This window comes from Pleurodeles waltl, chromosome 7 (genome assembly GCF_031143425.1).
Source record: "Pleurodeles waltl isolate 20211129_DDA chromosome 7, aPleWal1.hap1.20221129, whole genome shotgun sequence".
Classification (NCBI taxonomy): Eukaryota; Metazoa; Chordata; class Amphibia; order Caudata; family Salamandridae; genus Pleurodeles; species Pleurodeles waltl.
Window position 1 is genome coordinate 751,501,856 of NC_090446.1, and position 18,178 is coordinate 751,520,033.

An 18,178-nucleotide genomic window follows, 5' to 3' on the forward strand; every position below is an offset into this window, starting at 1 on the left:
CAATGGTAAGTGCAAGGATCTAATAATTTATATTATGGGGGAATTACTTTTTTTAAGTGTATGTGTACATTTGCAACGTTAAGTTGCAGTCGCTCAAAGTGACAGCATCCAATGGTTAGTGTGGGCTGGTCTGTCGATCTATACCTTTCGCTGGGGAGGGTGGAGTATAATGTAAGTGACATGTCAACAGACCAAATGGTGAAAGAGTACTGATTGAGAGCCCCTATATAAGTATGAATTTTCTCTAGTACATTTTTTGGAAAACATGAGGCTGGCAAGACAGCGAAAGCTGTCTTCAGGCGAGACCTAAAAATGATTCTGAGTGACATTCAAATAAATACTAACACAATAAAGAAGTCTACAAAAGTCTAATATCTGCATTAGAAAAATAAGATATCTCTTCTGTACTGATGCTAGCTTAGATGGAAGTAAATGTCTAGAAAAGTGCATATTTTGAAATTGCCACAGTTTGCTTATTGAATGATAGCACTGTGTCAAATACTACCACAGAGGGGCATATTTACAAGTCCCTTGCGTCCCCTTGCACCACATTAGTGTCATTTTTCTATGCTAATGTAGTGTTGAGGAGGCAATTCCCCCCACAATATTTACAAAGTGGCACAATGGATGCATTGCACTGCTTTGTAAACCCTTGTGCCACATTATTCCAATGATTCCAACCTCTCACACAGCAATTCACGAGCCATAGTACAAATGACATAGAAATAGCGAGAAGAATTATTACCAAGGAGTGTTTTTTTAAATCAGGAATAGAAAAGTTGTGTGTGGTGAATACATAGCGAAAATGCAAATATACATCTATTATTTTTATTAAAAGAAAAACAGTACAACTAACGTGTATTAAAAATGTACTTTTTATTTGCCAGACGTGCATACATTTTTGGTGGAGAACAGTTGATCCACTTAATTCACGAACATTGGCACTGACATAAACGACAACTAGTCATTTAACCAGTTCTCGTTTTTAAATCGAAAAATAACCCCTGCATTTTATAGCTTATTCCACTTAAATCAATCCCCATTGTACAACGACTGTAGTACACACATTCTGCATCTGCAATATTATTATATTCATGGGTAATGCAATCACGTGGCTCTTAGAATCGTCACAGTACGTGTTCACTGAATAACAGTTGCAGTATTTTAAAGAAACATTGCATTACATGACAGCGTACAATCTTCCACTTTATCTATTCTTCCACGCGTGATTTCAGCCCTTATTTTGCAGAAAAATAAAGGGCACGGCACTTAAATGTGTCTCATGCTGCGTGTTCATGGTATTATTTCAAAATTGAAATTTGTGCAAATTTTTAGTCCTTGGTTATTAAATTGGAGGCGAAAGGTTCCTTGCGTTCTTACAGATTATTGGTATGTTTTAGTGCCTGATTCTTGCCAGGATTTTGGAGAAGGCAGGAGCTGTAGTAGAGAAGAAAGCAAAAAAAAAAAAAAAAGTTAATCCTCTGAAAATATTTAAAGATATATACTTCCTAGTCACTTGTAAAACACAGTTAGGAGATGAGAAAATACTATTTTTGTTTAATGACCTAAATAGAACAAGCATTGTCAATTTCAATAGTTCTGGCTTTAGAGGAATACTGTATGGTAATGTGAAGAATTACAAACCAGACCTAAAATCCATGTAGGTTAATGACTACCATCCTCCGATCTGTGCTACTGCCAAAAAACAACATGTATTATCTAGTTGTCTGAGACATTTTAATATCATTCCAATTTTATACATGTCCCCCTCAAAGTTCCAGCTTAGGAAGTTGGATAAATAAACAAAATGATTACAGCTGCGTGGAGGGCAAGCATTTTTTTGAGGAAGCACAAAGCTACTGTCCACTCAAAACATGTACTCCTGCCTCCTAGAATGTGGCCGAAGGCAAATCACCTCTCTAGGGTTGCTGACACAGCTTTCTGGCGACGGATGCGCTGTCAAGTTAAACTATAAAAAATGGGATGTTGAGCTGCAGAATAAAAGGGCGTTGCTGAAAAATGAGGGTTGGGGGCTTTAAAGGGTTGGGAGCTTTAAAATGTCTACCATCCTTTGTGGTTTTAGAAGCGAAAAAAGAAAACCCTCTCAATGATTCATGGAAATAACTTTGTTATATAATAAATATAAATGCATAATTTATTTGAGCTCACGATGCTGTGAGTACAGAGGCTGCAAAGTCGCATATGTTCCGCCCATTCATGACAGCAGCTGACCAATAACTGATGACAGTGGATTCCATCTATCTAGTGTAGCCACTAGCGTTCTATTGGCAGAATCGGAGTGACTACACGTTGTGGTGATTAGACTGTAGTTTGGCTGTGATCACTGCACCGGAGGTAAAGACACTTCAGCATTGGTAGGCAGGAGCAAGCCCATATTCATTAACAAGTTTTATTGCTCCCCTACATCCTAAGTGCTTTCGTTTATTAGAAGAAAAAAAGTTTGTCAAATCACCCTTAAATGAACCCATAATGGATAGAGGAATGTAATATTCATAATCCCTTACCTAATCGAGCACGTCGTTGAGTACCCTGAAAAGAAAAAAATATATATTTTTATTTTGTCTCACATTCTGTATTTAAGAATAGTATGACATTTTCCTGCATACTCCATTTTTAAACCTGCTTGAATATTAGGCACGGTGTATTCAAAATAAACCAGTTAATTGCTGCAGACCAAATATTTAAAGCGAGAAACTCATGTTTGTTACAATACAACTGAAACAAACATATCCTGCTATCCATGCTATAATTCTTCTTTTTAAAATCTGATCACTTTATGACTGAATCTTCTAAAAAGATGCATTGTGCTGTGATGGTGTCACTTTTCATGTGTGATGTAATGGTTATTATCTGTGAAATAATATCTTATTGCGGCTCATTTAACATGAAGGTATCCCAAGTAAAGGTTTTGTTGCACATTTACCAACGGCGGCTCCTCCGCTATGGTGGACGAGCCTTGCCCCCTGCCAGCAGCAGCAGCTGCAACATTTTAAATATTTAGTTTTGTTTATTATGGTTTTATTTTTATTGGGGTGGGCCATGGAGGATGACAGGCAGGGATGGGGCGTGGTGTGCACTCCCCTTAGTGTGCATGTATGTTTGGCTGGCCGTCTCAGGATGGCCAAACACATATGGGCACTGAGCTGTCTTCTACCCGAGCTGTGTTGCGGGGTTGGAGACAGAAGGCACAGGCTCACAATCTGCTTGGGAGCCCAAAGCCAGGGCGCTCAGGATCAATCAGGCCAATCCTGAGTGTTAGGATTGGTCGCAGGGCAGGCTTGGAGCCTGTGCCTGCCTGCAGTGGAGAACTTAAGAGAGGCGGTGCAGCAATGTGGCGGGGATCGAGGTAAGTTTATTTTTTTATTATTTATTTATTTTGTTTTGTTCACCACCCTGCCACTTTGCCCCGCTTTCAGCCGCGACTGACATTTACACTTGTATATTCGGCTGATCATAGACTTGTGATGAAGAACACCAGCTATTACAAGCCTATTTTTATCAATTCACTTGACCTCAATAGGTTTGAGAGAAGCTGACTTTCAAGCATACAGTAATATTGTATGTTTAAGTAGAATGTAATCCAGGCATTTTGTATCCAGTGAATCACCAGGAAAAGTGGGGTATGAACAAGTGAACCTAGATCCCCCATATACCTCACTGGTAAGACAACAACAAACAAAATGTATAGTACACAGGGGGACAAGGAATGTCAAGCAACAGATTGAGAACTCACAACTAATCCTAAAACAAGACTAAGGCCTTCCTCAAAGGATTAAGCAACAACAACATCCTTGCGCAGGTGAGACACCAAAGCACCCCTCAAAGCTCTAGAAATACCCTAATAGAGGATAGCTAAGCCTTAAGGGTGGCCAAAGTCAGCCACAAGCAGAAAGCATCAAACAAAAAAAATCCAAAATCCCAAAAGGCCTGAAAGAGGCTTCATTATACAGATGAGGCACCAAGACTGGAATGACACTAAACACCACAATTATCAAAATGTCACACAGCACAATGCAGCAAGACAATCTGCTGCGCTGAGCTGCATGACAGGGAGAGAACACAAATGTGCCATATCTACTAAGACATTCCTTCTAATTCCCTGTGCTGGGCAAAGTGCTGCCAAGCACCAACAGAGGCACCTTTGAGCAGTAGTGCAAGGGGGCCTGCATTACATGCATGATTGTTTTTGTGCAGGAAGGAACACCTTCCTGCACACAATCCCTTGAAGCCTTTTCCACTTCTAAGTGTGCTGCCAGAGGCAGCACACATAGAGGAAATAAAGAGGAGAAATACAAATATTTCTCCTTGCTATGCCTCTGGTTGGAAGGAGTATTATTTCCATGCATATTAACTTTAGTCAAACTCGGATTGCTACAAAATCCATGGGTGGATGCATGGTAACACCCATGCTCCATCCTTGGAATGCTTTCCGAACACAGACTAATGCAGGACGGAGATTTGTGCTACCTTGTGTTACTCTGGATTTACTAAGCCATGCAGAGCCATGCAAGGCAGTTTTGCTTGACTTACTAAATTCCACTTAAGGGCTTGCATTGCCTTGTGTCATGTTATGTGACGCAAGGACAACGCAAGCCCTTTGTAAATCTGGGCCTCAATTACCCAATACCTGTAATAGGTTAACCAATTGGAAAGCCTTAGAAAAATGTGCACAGCCTCAGATGGCTCAGAAGAAATACCTCTTACTTGGAGAATTAACCGCTCAAAGGTGTTCTCTATTTTAGCTTGACTTTGTCACAGTAATGTGTCACATACTTAAATGGTGATTTCCTTGTATTTTGAGGACATACCAGACATAGCAAGGTTCTGAAAAATGTTCTTACTTTTAATACTGAAAAACAGGAACAGGAATGCAAATGATGTTGCGAAAGTTTGGGGCACAGTTATTTGATGAAATATATATTTCCATGAAGTGTATTGCAAGGTAGTAGGTAATGTACGTTAAGTATTTGAATGCTTGAATCAATTTTGACTGATGGCAATCCTGTATTGCAAATGGCTAAACAGCTGTAGACCTTGCCGAATATATGGTTGTTATATTTTGCAGGACATATCAGAAAGGATATTTTTTCTATACCTCCATGTGTTAACACATCTCAAGGAGATGTTTAGTTACAGGTTAAACAAGAAAATGAACAAACCTTTGAATATGCAGCTGCTAGGTTGAAGATTTCTAGTCCAGAGTCTGCTAACTCATCAGGTCGGTCTTGAAGCTTCGTTACTGGATTAAACACAAGACATAAAGAGACGTGTTTTTGGAACAACTTAATTTTTACAAATAGGTATTCTGTTAAACAAGTGCAACTAGAGCCAACAACTAAAAAGACAATTCTAAATCATCTTAATCGTATGGTATGGTATGTTTAGTAACGAGAAATCTGTGCAGGTTTCACACACATTTAACTTAGAAATAGCCAATTAAAATGGAGCCTAGTGTAATGGGGGAAATATTTCTCTAGAGTTGCGAGCTGCCCCACTCATCTCTCATTGCCCGGCCATTTGGGAGTCCCATCTTTAAGGAGTGACTGTCAGCGGGCAGGGTATTAATGGAGTGTGTACAATAGAGCCCTTTCCGCCTTCCAAACATGCTAAGGAGAGCCCGGATGGGTGTCGTGAAAAACTCATCCAGCAGGGTGGGGGAGTCCCTGAAATCTCACGTCCGCCTTGGATGGGTGAGACATAGGGGCATATTTATACTCTGTTTGCGCCGGAATTGCGTAGTTTTTTTTTGACGCAATTCCAACGCAAAACTAACTCCATATTTATACTTTGGCGTTAGACGCGTCTAGCGCCAAAGTCCATGGAGTTTGCGTCATTTTTTAGCGTGGACACCTACTTTGCGTTAATGAGATGCAAGGTAGGCGTTCCCGTCTAAATAATTGACTCCGAGGCATGTGCGCCGTATTTACACTCCCGGGCAAAATTCACACCCAGGAGTGGGCGGGTCAAAAAAAATGACGTACGGCCGCTTTTGCGCCGTTTTTTAGCGCCTGGTCAGGGCAGGCGTTAAGGGACCTGTGGGCTCGGAAGGAGCCCAGAGGTGCCCTCCCAAGCCCCCAGGGACACCCCCTGCCACCCTTGCCCACCCCAGGAGGACACCCAAGGCTGGAGGGACCCATCCCAGGGACATTAAGGTAAGTTCAGGTAAGTTTTTTTGTTTTTGTTTTTTGTGGCATAGGGGGGCCTGATTTGTGCCCCCCTACATGCCACTATGCCCAATGACCATGCCCAGGGGACAGAAGTCCCCTGAGCATGGCCATTGGGCAAGGGGGCATGACTCCTGTGTTTGCTAAGACAGGAGTCATTTCTATGGGGGTTGGGAGTAAAAAAAAATGGCGCAAATCGGGTTGAGGCGCAAAATGTGCCTCAGCCTGACTTGCCCCATTTTTTGGCGCCGAAGCTCCATATCCCCCTACGCCGGCGCTGCCTGGTGTACGTAGTTTTTTTCCACGCACACCAGGCAGCGCCGGCGGCTAACGCCGGCTAACGTCATTGATTAAATACAGCGCCTGCATGTTGCTTCAGAATGGCGTTAGCCGGCGCTAATTTTTTTGAAGCAAAACTGCGTTAGCGCAGTTTTGCGTCAAAAAGTATAAATATGGCCCATAGTGCTTCAGGGAACTCATTCTAGAAAAGCTGATCATCTTCTCACTGAAGTATGGTGAACGTCTGACAGTTCAACAGCTTTCGCTGAGGGCCACACTTAAACTACGTATGACCCTATCCATGAACTATTTTAACTGAGTACTATGGAGATATTGATATGCCTGCACATTTTCAATTGAATGTTTCCTAGTTCTCAAAGAAGCTTGTTTTATGAAGGTATGTGACTGTGGACCCCCCTTTAAGTAACATTGTTGGGCACATCCGAGCACCTGAGGGAGACAAACAGCACTGCACGTATACTTCATTGTGCTCCACTCTCAGGGATAGAGGTGGGTGAATAATTTGAGCAAACGAAAAAAAAGGGAGAAATCTGCTTTTTTTTAATGTTCACCTGCAGAGCACAAAGTTTTGTAAACTTTGCAGTGCTTAGTTTTTAAAATATTAAGTGCCAGGGCCCATGTTAGAAGTCCACAACAACTTTCACCATTTACTGGCTCTTGCACAATTACCAATGAAAATCACTAACCATCACACTGTTTCAAGTGTGACAATTCAGACTGTTCAAGGTCCCCAAAGCTATAAGAATCGTTGGGTGGCAGATTTAGTCAATGATAATGTACACTGAAGTAATGAACAGCAGTTGTGCTCATCATTATTTTACACAAACACTGCCACCATGTGCATGCTGTCACAAATGCCTGGGTTGACAAATAAGTGCCGGTGACTAGCACCGGAAACCACCAGCTCAGATTAAACGCTTAATCTCTGTGGTTCTTGAAGCAACTTTTGTTCTTTAAAGAAGTGCTGCTGCTTCGAAAAATGCTTCCCATTTTGGAAGACACAGCAGCCAGCAGGTAGTTCTGCTTCCTGTATCTGCCTGCTCCATGGAGGTTCAATTAACCAATTTCCTTTGCAGGTCTATTACACCTTCATAGAGGAGTGGGTACTTTTTCAATCGTTTGGACCCAAACTTACATGAGTAAACTATTAACACAGCATTGTGATTTGCAAAGAGGAGGGTACACCTCTTTCATGCTTGTTCCTAATTGCTATTAGGAATCAGTTGCAAAACTCCCTTTGAGGTTCAGTAAGGCTTTTCTGAATTGAAAAATGGGTTAGACAATACTAAAATGTCATCTTGCAGTTGCGGTCACTGTGGGCCCAATTCACAAGGGGCTTCCACACTCATGGCGTGGACCCCGCTGTTGTGGTGGAGGGCCCACACTCAATGGGGGGGGGTCTGCACTTCTGGTGGGACCTCCAAAATGAGAAACTGCAGTGCGGAGGTCCCACCAGGGGTGCAGGGCTCCAACCACAAGTGTGGCCCCCCACCAAGAGTGCAGAGGCCCTTTGTGAATTGGGCCCTGAGCATTTATATAAAATATTTTAGTAGATCTGCCCTTTGTAGCCAAACCCTCTCTTCCCCCTCCTACTCACCAATTTTAATTAACATCTGTCCCCAATGGGAATGGAGCCTGCAGCATGTGCTTCCTTTGCAGCTGCCTTTGAAAATGCTTCCACTGGTGAAGTACAGCAAGGGCCTCTGTCCTGTAAGTGCCATTGCTTGACCCCTTGTATAGGAGCAGGGCAAAAGTAATTATGGGTCAAAGGACCATGATCCCCATTTCCTTTTTGATCAGTAGCAGGAAGTGGGTGCAAACCCATCAGAAAATTATAATTTTCGGCTGGATTCACATCTGCCACTCAGTGTATTGAAAAGAAATTGCTCAGACCTCCTAAGGGAGCTTTCTGTGAATGCATGTAGGCTGTCATAGACTATATGGGGGTCCAGACCCTCCATAAAGGGGGACCATGTTTCTCTGTGTGAGGACAGCCTGCAACCCTGTCTTCTATATTTGAGTTTTAACAATGGTGAGTGTAGTCAGTGACTACTCCCACCTTTGGCGAAACCTTCAAATTGCTCATAAAGCCATTGAGGCACACTCAGTGGTGGATGAGACCACCAAGTGGTCATGCAGCTCTCCCTGTGGACCACCAATTATAAAGAAATATTACTATAGCCTTAGAACCCACCGTAGCGGGCTCTACTGGCTATTAAAGGCCCGCTCCCACGTTAAATGCCCGAGCCAAAGGCGAGGGCATTTAACAAGGGAAAGTGCCTTTAATAGCCGGTAGAGCCCGCTACGGCGGGTTCTAAGGCTATTAGAACATTCTGTCACTCATGGCAGAATGTTCTATTAAAAAAAAAGAATGTTCACGGAGCCCGAGAGGATTAAAATCCCCTCGGGCTCCGTGAGGCTTTGTTCACAGCTGTTGCTGTGAACAAAGCGAGCATTGGAATGTTGGCTCTGCGGGCTTTTACCGGCCAGTAAAAGCCCGCAGCACTCCATTATTTTCAATGGAGCTACCAACATTCTAATGTTTTAATAAAAAAGAAAATGTGTGGATGTGTCTTACACAATTGCATACAGAGGCTTATGTGTGGAATCAGCAATCTTGGGTCGTCCTTCAGAAACATGACTATTCACATTTCTCTTTATTACACTAACCAACAGTAGCAAATTAGCATTTCCTAAAAGAAACGGTTGTCAACCAAGAGCTTGGATTTCAGCACCAACTGAATAAGCTCTATACCATGTGACTTCTACTCTTTATTAATATCTCTTTCATTCTAAATCCTTTCATTTTTTATGTTGACAAACCTAAGAAAAGACAAAGAAATCTTCTCTTTTTAATGTCAACTAGAAAAGTTATAGCATGTAGATTTAGAAGATATTTGATATGTTTTTTAGAGCAACTGAATAATCACAGAGACATTTGGAGAAAATAAGCTGGTTGCCATGTCAGCTTGTATTTTGTCTGTCATGCAGTCGATGGCCTAGCACCAGGTCAGACTGTGTGGTTTGCATTTCCATGCAGGAGGACACTCACCACAATTGCTTCAAGCTCTTTCCTGCTCCATTTGATCTCAATGAGTGCCTCTCTTCCCCTACCTCATCTTCCTATAAGCAGTGGTATAACAAAACATGAGGGCCCCCCTTGCAAAGTACATGGAGGGGTCGCCTCACCCAGAAAGGAGTTTTTAGGCTAGGGGCCTGCCGCCAGTGCACAGTGCCAGCCAGTGCACTGTGCATGGCTGAGTGCTGTTAAGGGAGCCCCCCTGGAGCTCAGGGGCTATTGTTACGTCACTGCCTAAAAGAATGTCAGGTCATGCAGGGATTCTCACAAAGTGGATTGTGAAAATGATGGCAATGATGCCTTGTGTCAGCCCATGTCATACATGGCAGATGACACACTTGTCATCATCTGATAGGGATTCCATATTTGTAGAGTGCATCTCTGCCTCCATACCCTTACTGTTCGAAATGGGGCCTCAAGTTAGCAGTGGTTTGCACCCTGTCCAAGTATAGACCATCACTCTAGTCAGGGTAAGGGGACCACACAGCTAAGATAACTCCGTCTCACCCCCTTGGTAGTTTGGCACGAGCAGTCAGGTTTATCTCAGAGGGAATGTATAAAGTATTTGTACACACACACTAACACAGTGAAAACACTACAAAAAGACTCAACACCAGCTAGACTAAATAGTCAATATTCATCTGAGTAAAATAAGACCAAAACACCAAACATCCAACACACACAAGTAAAAATACACAATTTTAATAATTAAATCTTAGTAAAATACAATAGTTCCAACTGGGGTTATCCGAGCATCTTGACTGGGATGTTCCCAACAGTCCAATGCCACTTGCAAGGGAGTGCAGGCCAGTCACAGAGGCGTATGGACCACAGGCACAGTCCGTACCTTGGAAAAGGATGAGGAAACACAGATGCTGCATGGGGTTGGGGACATGAAGTGTCACTGGAGCTGGTGCGGCTTCAGTTCCTTACTGCTACCGGTAAGGTAGCAGTTATCAGTTCTTCACTAGGCAGGGGAGGTGAGGCATCCGTTCCTTATGGCTGCAGGGGCTGCAATGCGGTGTCAGTGCTGAGGTGTTGGTTCTTTACAACAAGGCAGTGTCAATGATTTCAGCAGGTCAAGATGCGAGCCTTCAACTTTGCAGTGTCGCGATCACACCATGGGGCCACAGGTGCTGCAGCAGAGTAGAAGTCGGGTGTCACAGACATCTGTGACTCTGGACTTGGGAGGCAGGCTGCAGCATGACTTCAGAGGTGCTATGGTGGCATCAGGCCTGTGTTGCAGGTCGTGATTGTTGCACTCAGCTGGTGCCATCGCTCTGTTGCAGGCAGCGGCGCTAAGTCAGTTAGTGGTGCCGATTCAGAAGCTGCTCTGGAGTCGATGTGCTTTTGTTTCTTCTTGGGTGCAACAGAACTCACTCCCAAGGGCCCAAGAACTGGATTTGGCACTATATGGCAAGTCAGGACTCTCAGCAAGAGAACCCAGATGCTGGCAGATGAAGTCTTTGATGTCCCTGAGACAGGAGGCAAGCTCAGTCCAAGCCCTTGAAGAACCTTTGGAAGCAAGATGTAAAAAGCAAAGTCCAGTCCTTTTACTCCCTGGACAGAATCAGTAAGCAGCAGGCACACACAGCAAAGCAACAGGCAGGGTGACAGTCCCTCCTACAGCAAGATGTCCAGTACTTATACCCATTTCTGTCTTTGAAGTAGGCAGACTGTACTGCACAAGACTGTACCTTTCGCCTGCCCTTGCCCCAGGCACACCCCAGGGTTTTGGAGACTGCTTTGTGTGGGAACAGACACAGCCCTATTCAGGTGCAAGTGTCAGCTCCTCCCATCACTCTAGCTCAGTAAGACCCATCAGCCTGGTGATGGGCCATCAGGATATGAAGGGCACACCTTAGCTTCCTTTGTGTGACTGTCTAGAGTGAATGCACAAACAGCCCAACTGTCATCCTGACCCAGACATCTATTCAGTAGACAGGGAGAGGTACAGAATGGTTAATCAAGAAAATGACCACTTTCGAAAAGTATCATTTTCAAACTTACAATACAAAAATCAACTTCACCAAAAGATGTATTTTTAAATTGTGTTCCAGAGACCCCAATCCCCATATCTCTATCTCCACCAAATGGGGATTCACACTCAAAAGATATTTCAAGGCAATCCCTATGTTACTCTATGGAGGAGATAGGCTTTGCAATAGTGAAAAACAAATTTAGCAGTATTTCACTATCAGGACATGTAAAACACACCAGTACATGTCCTACCTTTTAAACACACTTCACCCTGCCCATGGGTCTGCCTTGGGTCTACTTTAGGAGTGGCCTACATGTAGTAAAAGGAAAGGTTTGGGCCTGGCTAGTGGGTGCACTTTCCAGGTCAAAATGGTAGTTTAGAACTGCACACACAGACAGTGTAGTGGAAGGTCTGAGACATGTTTACAGGTCTACACATGTGGTTGGCACAGTCAGTGCTGCATGCCCACTGGTAGCATTTGTTTAAAAGCCCTGGCCACACATAGCACCTTATTGGGGATTTACTAGTAAATAAAATAAGCAAATCATGGATAAACCAATAACAAATACAATTGAGAAAGAAAGCATATGCACGTTAGCAGTGGTTAGCAGCTGTAAAGTGCCTAGAGTCCTAAAGCCAATCAAGACAAGTCAGAAAAAATAGGAGGAAACATTCGGGGATAGCTCTGAAAAAAGGGCCTGGTCCAACACGTACCCATTAGTGCAGTGTTTTTGTTTTTTAAGCTGCTGGCATTCTTGGCTCTTCACTGCCCTATCACATGGGGACACCACTGCTTCCCAGGAATGAAACTTGAGTGAGGGGTTTATTACTATTTCAACAAAACCAATATCAAAATCTTTCTCAGTAAAATTTCAACATGTCCACCAGAGCCATGACCTCATTTCATAACCTGTTCAGTTCATTGAAGAACGTAAACTGTATAAGTAGTCTTTCCCTGACTTTTATGTGAGTCTAATTGCCTGTTTACATTGCCACGTATTCAGGCGTCCCCTGCTTTATGTGTAAGAAAAGAAAAAGGTCGAAATATAATGAGCTTTTCAGAAAACGTTCTCATAAAGAGGGGACATTTGAAAGATAGAAATCCATACTGAGATCTGAAAAACACAAGTGTATTTAAAAATACAAGAGGGGATTCCTTTCTTTAAGACGCTTGCAGCATCACAATCAACCAAGAGTACATGCTTTACTCCAAGGCAAGGAATTTTCTTGATAACCGCTGTTAAAGATCTATGGAAGCCATTCTAGATTTCTCTGCATTCTGAGCTTACGTTTTGAACAGAGATCTCTTTATAAGGTGCCGCGTTTGGTCATTTTGTCCAAGAACCGTAGATGTCTCTAGAAATTACTGCAAATATTCCTACACACCATGTAGGAGAGTTTTGACATCATGATTAACGGGCTTTACAAGTTTGCCATTGAAGGCAAACACTATTAGGCAGTGGGTTTGCATGCCCTATGTTTTTGTGAGCAACACATGCATCACATTGACTTCAGAGAGTTAAGATATGTACACCTACTACATTTACACCCAAAGTTAAATAGGAGGAGTGAGGTTCAGTATCTGAGGGAATGCTCTTTTGTCTCTTTTGAAAATGTCTAGACGTCCAAACAATTAAAATCCCAGTTTTCACCACGTCTGCTTCTAAGAATCGTTTTCACACCCCACATATCTAAATTTTCACAACAGCTATTTTTTGTACAGCACCCATGGCCCATACATATGCATAACGACTGCCTGGAGGAGTTTCAGCATGTACCTCTTAATGTTTTGCTATTGCAAATGCTGCATGGGTGAATAACAACTCCCTTTGGCACTGAAATCCTTAGGTTGCACCTTAACTCTTCACCTTGCCTCTAGCCACATGCTAGTAAAACGTTTCTCGTGCTTCCAACTACATTTAGACAGGTCTGAGCTTTGCAGCCTAAAGAGCACAGTACAGCTGTATTTGGCAGCTGGTAGCCATTTTGTGTGTGACTTCTTTTGTGCTTCAATGAACAGTTGAATCTGGAGAGTGTAGATGCTCACTTGATGTTTCAAACCCCAGAGATCCACACTTCCTAGTAGACCGTTGCTGGCTCACATTTCCCAAGGAGCTGCACATAAATTGACTTATTAACAAATCAATTTAACGTTTTTTCACAACATACTTACATCGTATTATGTCTCCCTCATAGCAGACCAGGAGCCAAAACAAGATGTGATCACAAGTCTTAAGTTACAGTTCTTTCTGTGTTCTCCATATTAAACAAAACAAGCTCAACAGACCTGTCATGGTTACCAAGAGCTCTGCTGGTTGGTATACTAAGCACTAAAATGCTACTCTGAAATTCTTCACTTGCCAAAAGGATTTTTACTAAGCGTTCTTACATCCATTGTAATGTTTTGATTGTTATTAATGTGTAGTTCCATTGTGGGCACTGAACCATCAAAATCATTACAAAAGAAACACTTACGATTATCTTACCTGGAAGTTGTAAAACCTTGCTCACAGCATGGATGACACCATTAGTGGCCATTATATCGGTTTCAGAAACAGGATGTTTATTGACGTGTAATGTGGCATTTTTCTGCAAAGATTAAGATTAATATAAAGTTAACCAAAATACGCATGCCGAATGTTTTACTTTGGTGGTTTCAGTGATTTTATCTTTTAGATGGTTCATAGGATTTATTAACAATATCTACACACAAAAATATTCCAACAGCATCTAAGTGGTGTGAATTAGGCCTACTTCATAGGATGAAAACGTTATGGCCCCTATATGCTTCTGAAGTACATAAATGAATTTAAATAAGGGACACGAGTTGAAGCCGAATCTTAAATAATTTCCCTAAGAACTATTGGCCAGTACCTACTTGGACATTATGATCTTGTAAGACATGAGAGCGAGCAATCCCTGTAACAAAGCCAGTCTCTTATTTCCTTATTACAGGATACTGTTTTGCACCTAGTCACCTGTAATAAAGAAATGATGTAGCCGCTCAGCAATAATAACATTACATTTGTTTTTCTGACATCCCAATGCCTGCTGCAAGAGCCAGCTGTAGATAGGGAAGGAAAGACACACAGCGTAATTAGGATCAAAAACGAAAACAAAACATGGTGTTTGCTTTTTCTGTTCTGGTTTTCTAAATGAGCAGTGATGACCAGGAAGTGTTTACTTATAGCAAAACGTATTTTTCGCTTTAGGTAATTATGGGGAAGGTAGACTGTCTCTGCATGTTTCTATACATTCTGGGCTACAGCGTTTTTATTTAATCTGACTTGTATTAAACTGATTCTATATATTTTTGCAACAAATATCTAACTGCTTTTTTGGTTTGTTTGATTTTGCACTTGATATACTAAATATTCATATTTACAAACATCATATTTCTTTTACATGAATGATGCTGGTGTGGCCATGAATCGTTAGGAATAAAGTACCTCCTGGTGTACATTAAAAGGATATTGCAAATCACACTGGAGGTCAGCCTCATTCCTCTATACAGTTATGGAACTCCTTTGTGACTTGAAATATCGTTATAATGTACTGCATATGGTACTTTCATCCCATATATTACCTGCAGGAGTTCCTTGCTCTTCTTTCTAGAATATTAACCAAAATCGAAGATACGTCAGATGTAAACATCTTTGGGGCTGTACAAGAATGTTTTCATTATCAGACTCAGTGGTTCTCCAAGCATACAGTTGCTAGTTATCTGTGGTGCAGAGTGCCTAGTGGGTGGGCCCACAGGTGTGAGGTATCCACTGCATCCCATTTGTTCAACATTTTCTTATACAGCCACAGGCGTGGATAGCACATGACCTTTACTTGCATTAAGGCCCTTGTTATGTTACTATAAGCAAACCACTTAAAGAATCAGAGTTTCTACCATTAAGCAAAATGTCAGAGATGGTCACAACCATTTGAGATCCTTCACTAGATACCTACTGTACCAGAAGTTGCAAGTGCTTGTACAACAGCTGGAAGCATCCGAAATGTTTGCAGATGTACAAGGTTGTTTTGCCCATATTCTTCTGTCTCACTGTTCACCTGGCGGGCTCACTCAATTAAAACTAACCTCTTTGTTGACTGGATTAACTTTGCTGTTCAAATAGGCAGACTTGCCTTTTGAATATGTCTTCTCTTTCCAGTTTTCCAGCTGGTATTAAGCACCAATCACAGCAGTAAAGTATTATAGCTGGCTCCTATTCTCAGCTAAAGTTTTCCAGCAGTGTTACTGTTACTTACTTAAATGTCGTGTTTATAAATCCTTTACAGTTTCTCAGCGTTAGTTCCACAAATACCTGGGTAGAAAACATATCTATATAAGTGTGAATGGTATCAGCTTATTATCCTTATCTTATGTGACTTAGCACATCAGTGCAGTTTCCAGTTTAGTAAATGGATACTTCCTTTTGTTCCCTTAACCACTGCTTGAGACTTGTCATGTCTGGTGTGGGTCGTTTTTTATTACTTTAGATGGCATGGAGTCTGCTGTTCTATATCACTCGTGAACCATATTTGCAAGGGTGTCTAAGTATATATAGTCCAGAGTCAAGAGGCATGAGTGGTCTGCAAGCAGAACTTTAGGGCTGCAATAAAAAAGACACAGGTTCAAATTATACTAATAACTACTACGGTATTTGGAAACTACAATATCCTAGCATAATTGGTTCAGGCACATTGTGCACATCATGATATAATGTGTAGTCAGATTGGACATAGGTGTACATGCTTAAGGCCATATTTCCCCTATTATGTTGTTTAATTAATGACCACATTTGTTGCTAATGTTAACTGCTCTTGCTGCAGTCATCGGGTTTGATACAGTTATCGTATGACAAGTGACGGGACTTGATCTAAAAACTACGGGGCATATTTATACTCTGTTTGCGCCAAATGTACGTCAAACATTTTGACGCACATTCGGTGCAAACACTGCCCCATATTTAAACTTTGACGCCCGACCCCGCGGATTTCAAAATTCCACCATGTGCGTAATTTTTGGGAAGCGGGAAACTGACTTGCGTTAATGATATGCAAGGTAGGCGTTCCCTTCCAAAAAATGACTTTAAGGCCTGTGTGCCTTATTTATACCCCAACGTCATTTTGACGCACAGGAGGGGGTGGGCCTTAAAAAACGCACACAGCCTGTTGTGCGCCGTTTTGTAACGCCTGGGTCAGGGCAGGCGTTAAGGGATCTGTGGGCTCGGAAGGAGTCCAGAGGTGTATGTATGACCGAGGAGCACACCGATCTATCTCCCACATCGCTAATTACCGGATCCCAGGCGCCTTCACCTACACTCCAACCAGCTGCCTGGGAAAAGGCTGCCTGATGACCACAGGCCAAACAGCACACAACACGGCTGGCCTGAGAGACACGTGAACCTGCACAGCCATGCCCGAACTCCTTCACTGAAGCAGAGCATATTGGAGGCACACAGCCTGAAGCCCACATGCACACCAAGGACAGCTCATGGACCAGGCAAGTGTACGCAAAGGGCTGTGAGGCGTGTGAATACTAACTAATAACCACAAGAAGTGGGGAAGGCAAGTACATTCAGTAGAAAGTGCCTGAAAAATACAGACAAGAGAAAAAATAAAAAGTAAAGTAGACAGAAGAGAAGGCACAGCTCACGGACGACACAAAATAGGAAGTACTTCACACCCAAGGAAAAAAAAAGAGAAAAAAAATGGAGTTACTTACATCACTCAGCTGCAGTGCACTACTGCCCCACTGACCTATCCACTAGGCACATACAACCTGGCCCATGGTGAAACTTTCACCAGCTGCAATAGCGTACCATCTAACACACTGAGGACCCTACAACACTCCCAGCAATGGCATCTCTTGACCAACTACAACCCCCCTGTTTAGCACAGACACAATGGCTGACAACGCTAAACCCCCTCCTCCCCCCCACCGCAAGAGCCACTTTAGGGGGGAAACGAGCACCAACACATGCTTGTTTGCATCATGCAACCATGAAAAGAACTAACAGATATGGCCACAGCTTCACTCTACTGGTGTATATGGATAGAAAGACAGGACAACGACTTTGTGGTAACAAGAGAAACCTGCAGGATTATCAAACGCTCACTGCTACTCCACTACGAGGGGGATGAAATCTATAAGCTATTCAAGCACTTGCCCAACACTGGCGAAGCAAATGATTATGGTGCAGCAGTGAGAGTCCTCAATGCCCATTTTGACCCTCAACTAAACCCTAACTTTGAGTGGTTCAATCAGCATTTCATTCACCAACGAACTAAAGAAGCACTGAAGTCCACAACCAACCTGCTTGATCGAAGTAGCATGGTCAGAATTTAAGGCCCTCATTGACACTGGGGCTTCAGTCAACATGATGAGCATCCAACAATGCAGCCGCCTCAAGCTTAAGCCACCACTATCTCCAGCGCGCACAAAGATATTCACATATGGCAGCCAGACACCTCTGCTGCGGAAGGGCATGTGGCATGGTCAGATCGAGCAATCAGGAGATCCGGACGACATTCCATGTGGTCTACAGGGTGACTGACATCCAGTTAGGAAGCCACGTGGCAGAGTACCTAGGAATAGTGTTGTTCACATGCAGTGTCAAGTCCTACCAAACGGATGAGTTA

At 42.7% G+C, this 18,178-nt stretch overlaps 1 protein-coding gene across 1 annotated transcript in view; it reads right to left on the reverse strand.

The window, feature by feature from the left end:
- Positions 1-857: 857 nt before the first annotated feature.
- TGFBI (transforming growth factor beta induced) overlaps positions 858-18,178 on the reverse strand; it is a 224,985-nt gene continuing 207,664 nt past the window's right edge. The window contains exons 14-17 of the mRNA XM_069199225.1: positions 14,032-14,134; positions 5,181-5,260; positions 2,526-2,550; positions 858-1,437 (exon numbers count right to left, since the gene is read on the reverse strand). Coding sequence (XP_069055326.1) covers positions 1,397-1,437; positions 2,526-2,550; positions 5,181-5,260; positions 14,032-14,134 — 249 coding nt within the window. The 3' untranslated portion in view covers positions 858-1,396. The remainder of the gene's footprint in view (positions 1,438-2,525; positions 2,551-5,180; positions 5,261-14,031; positions 14,135-18,178) is intronic.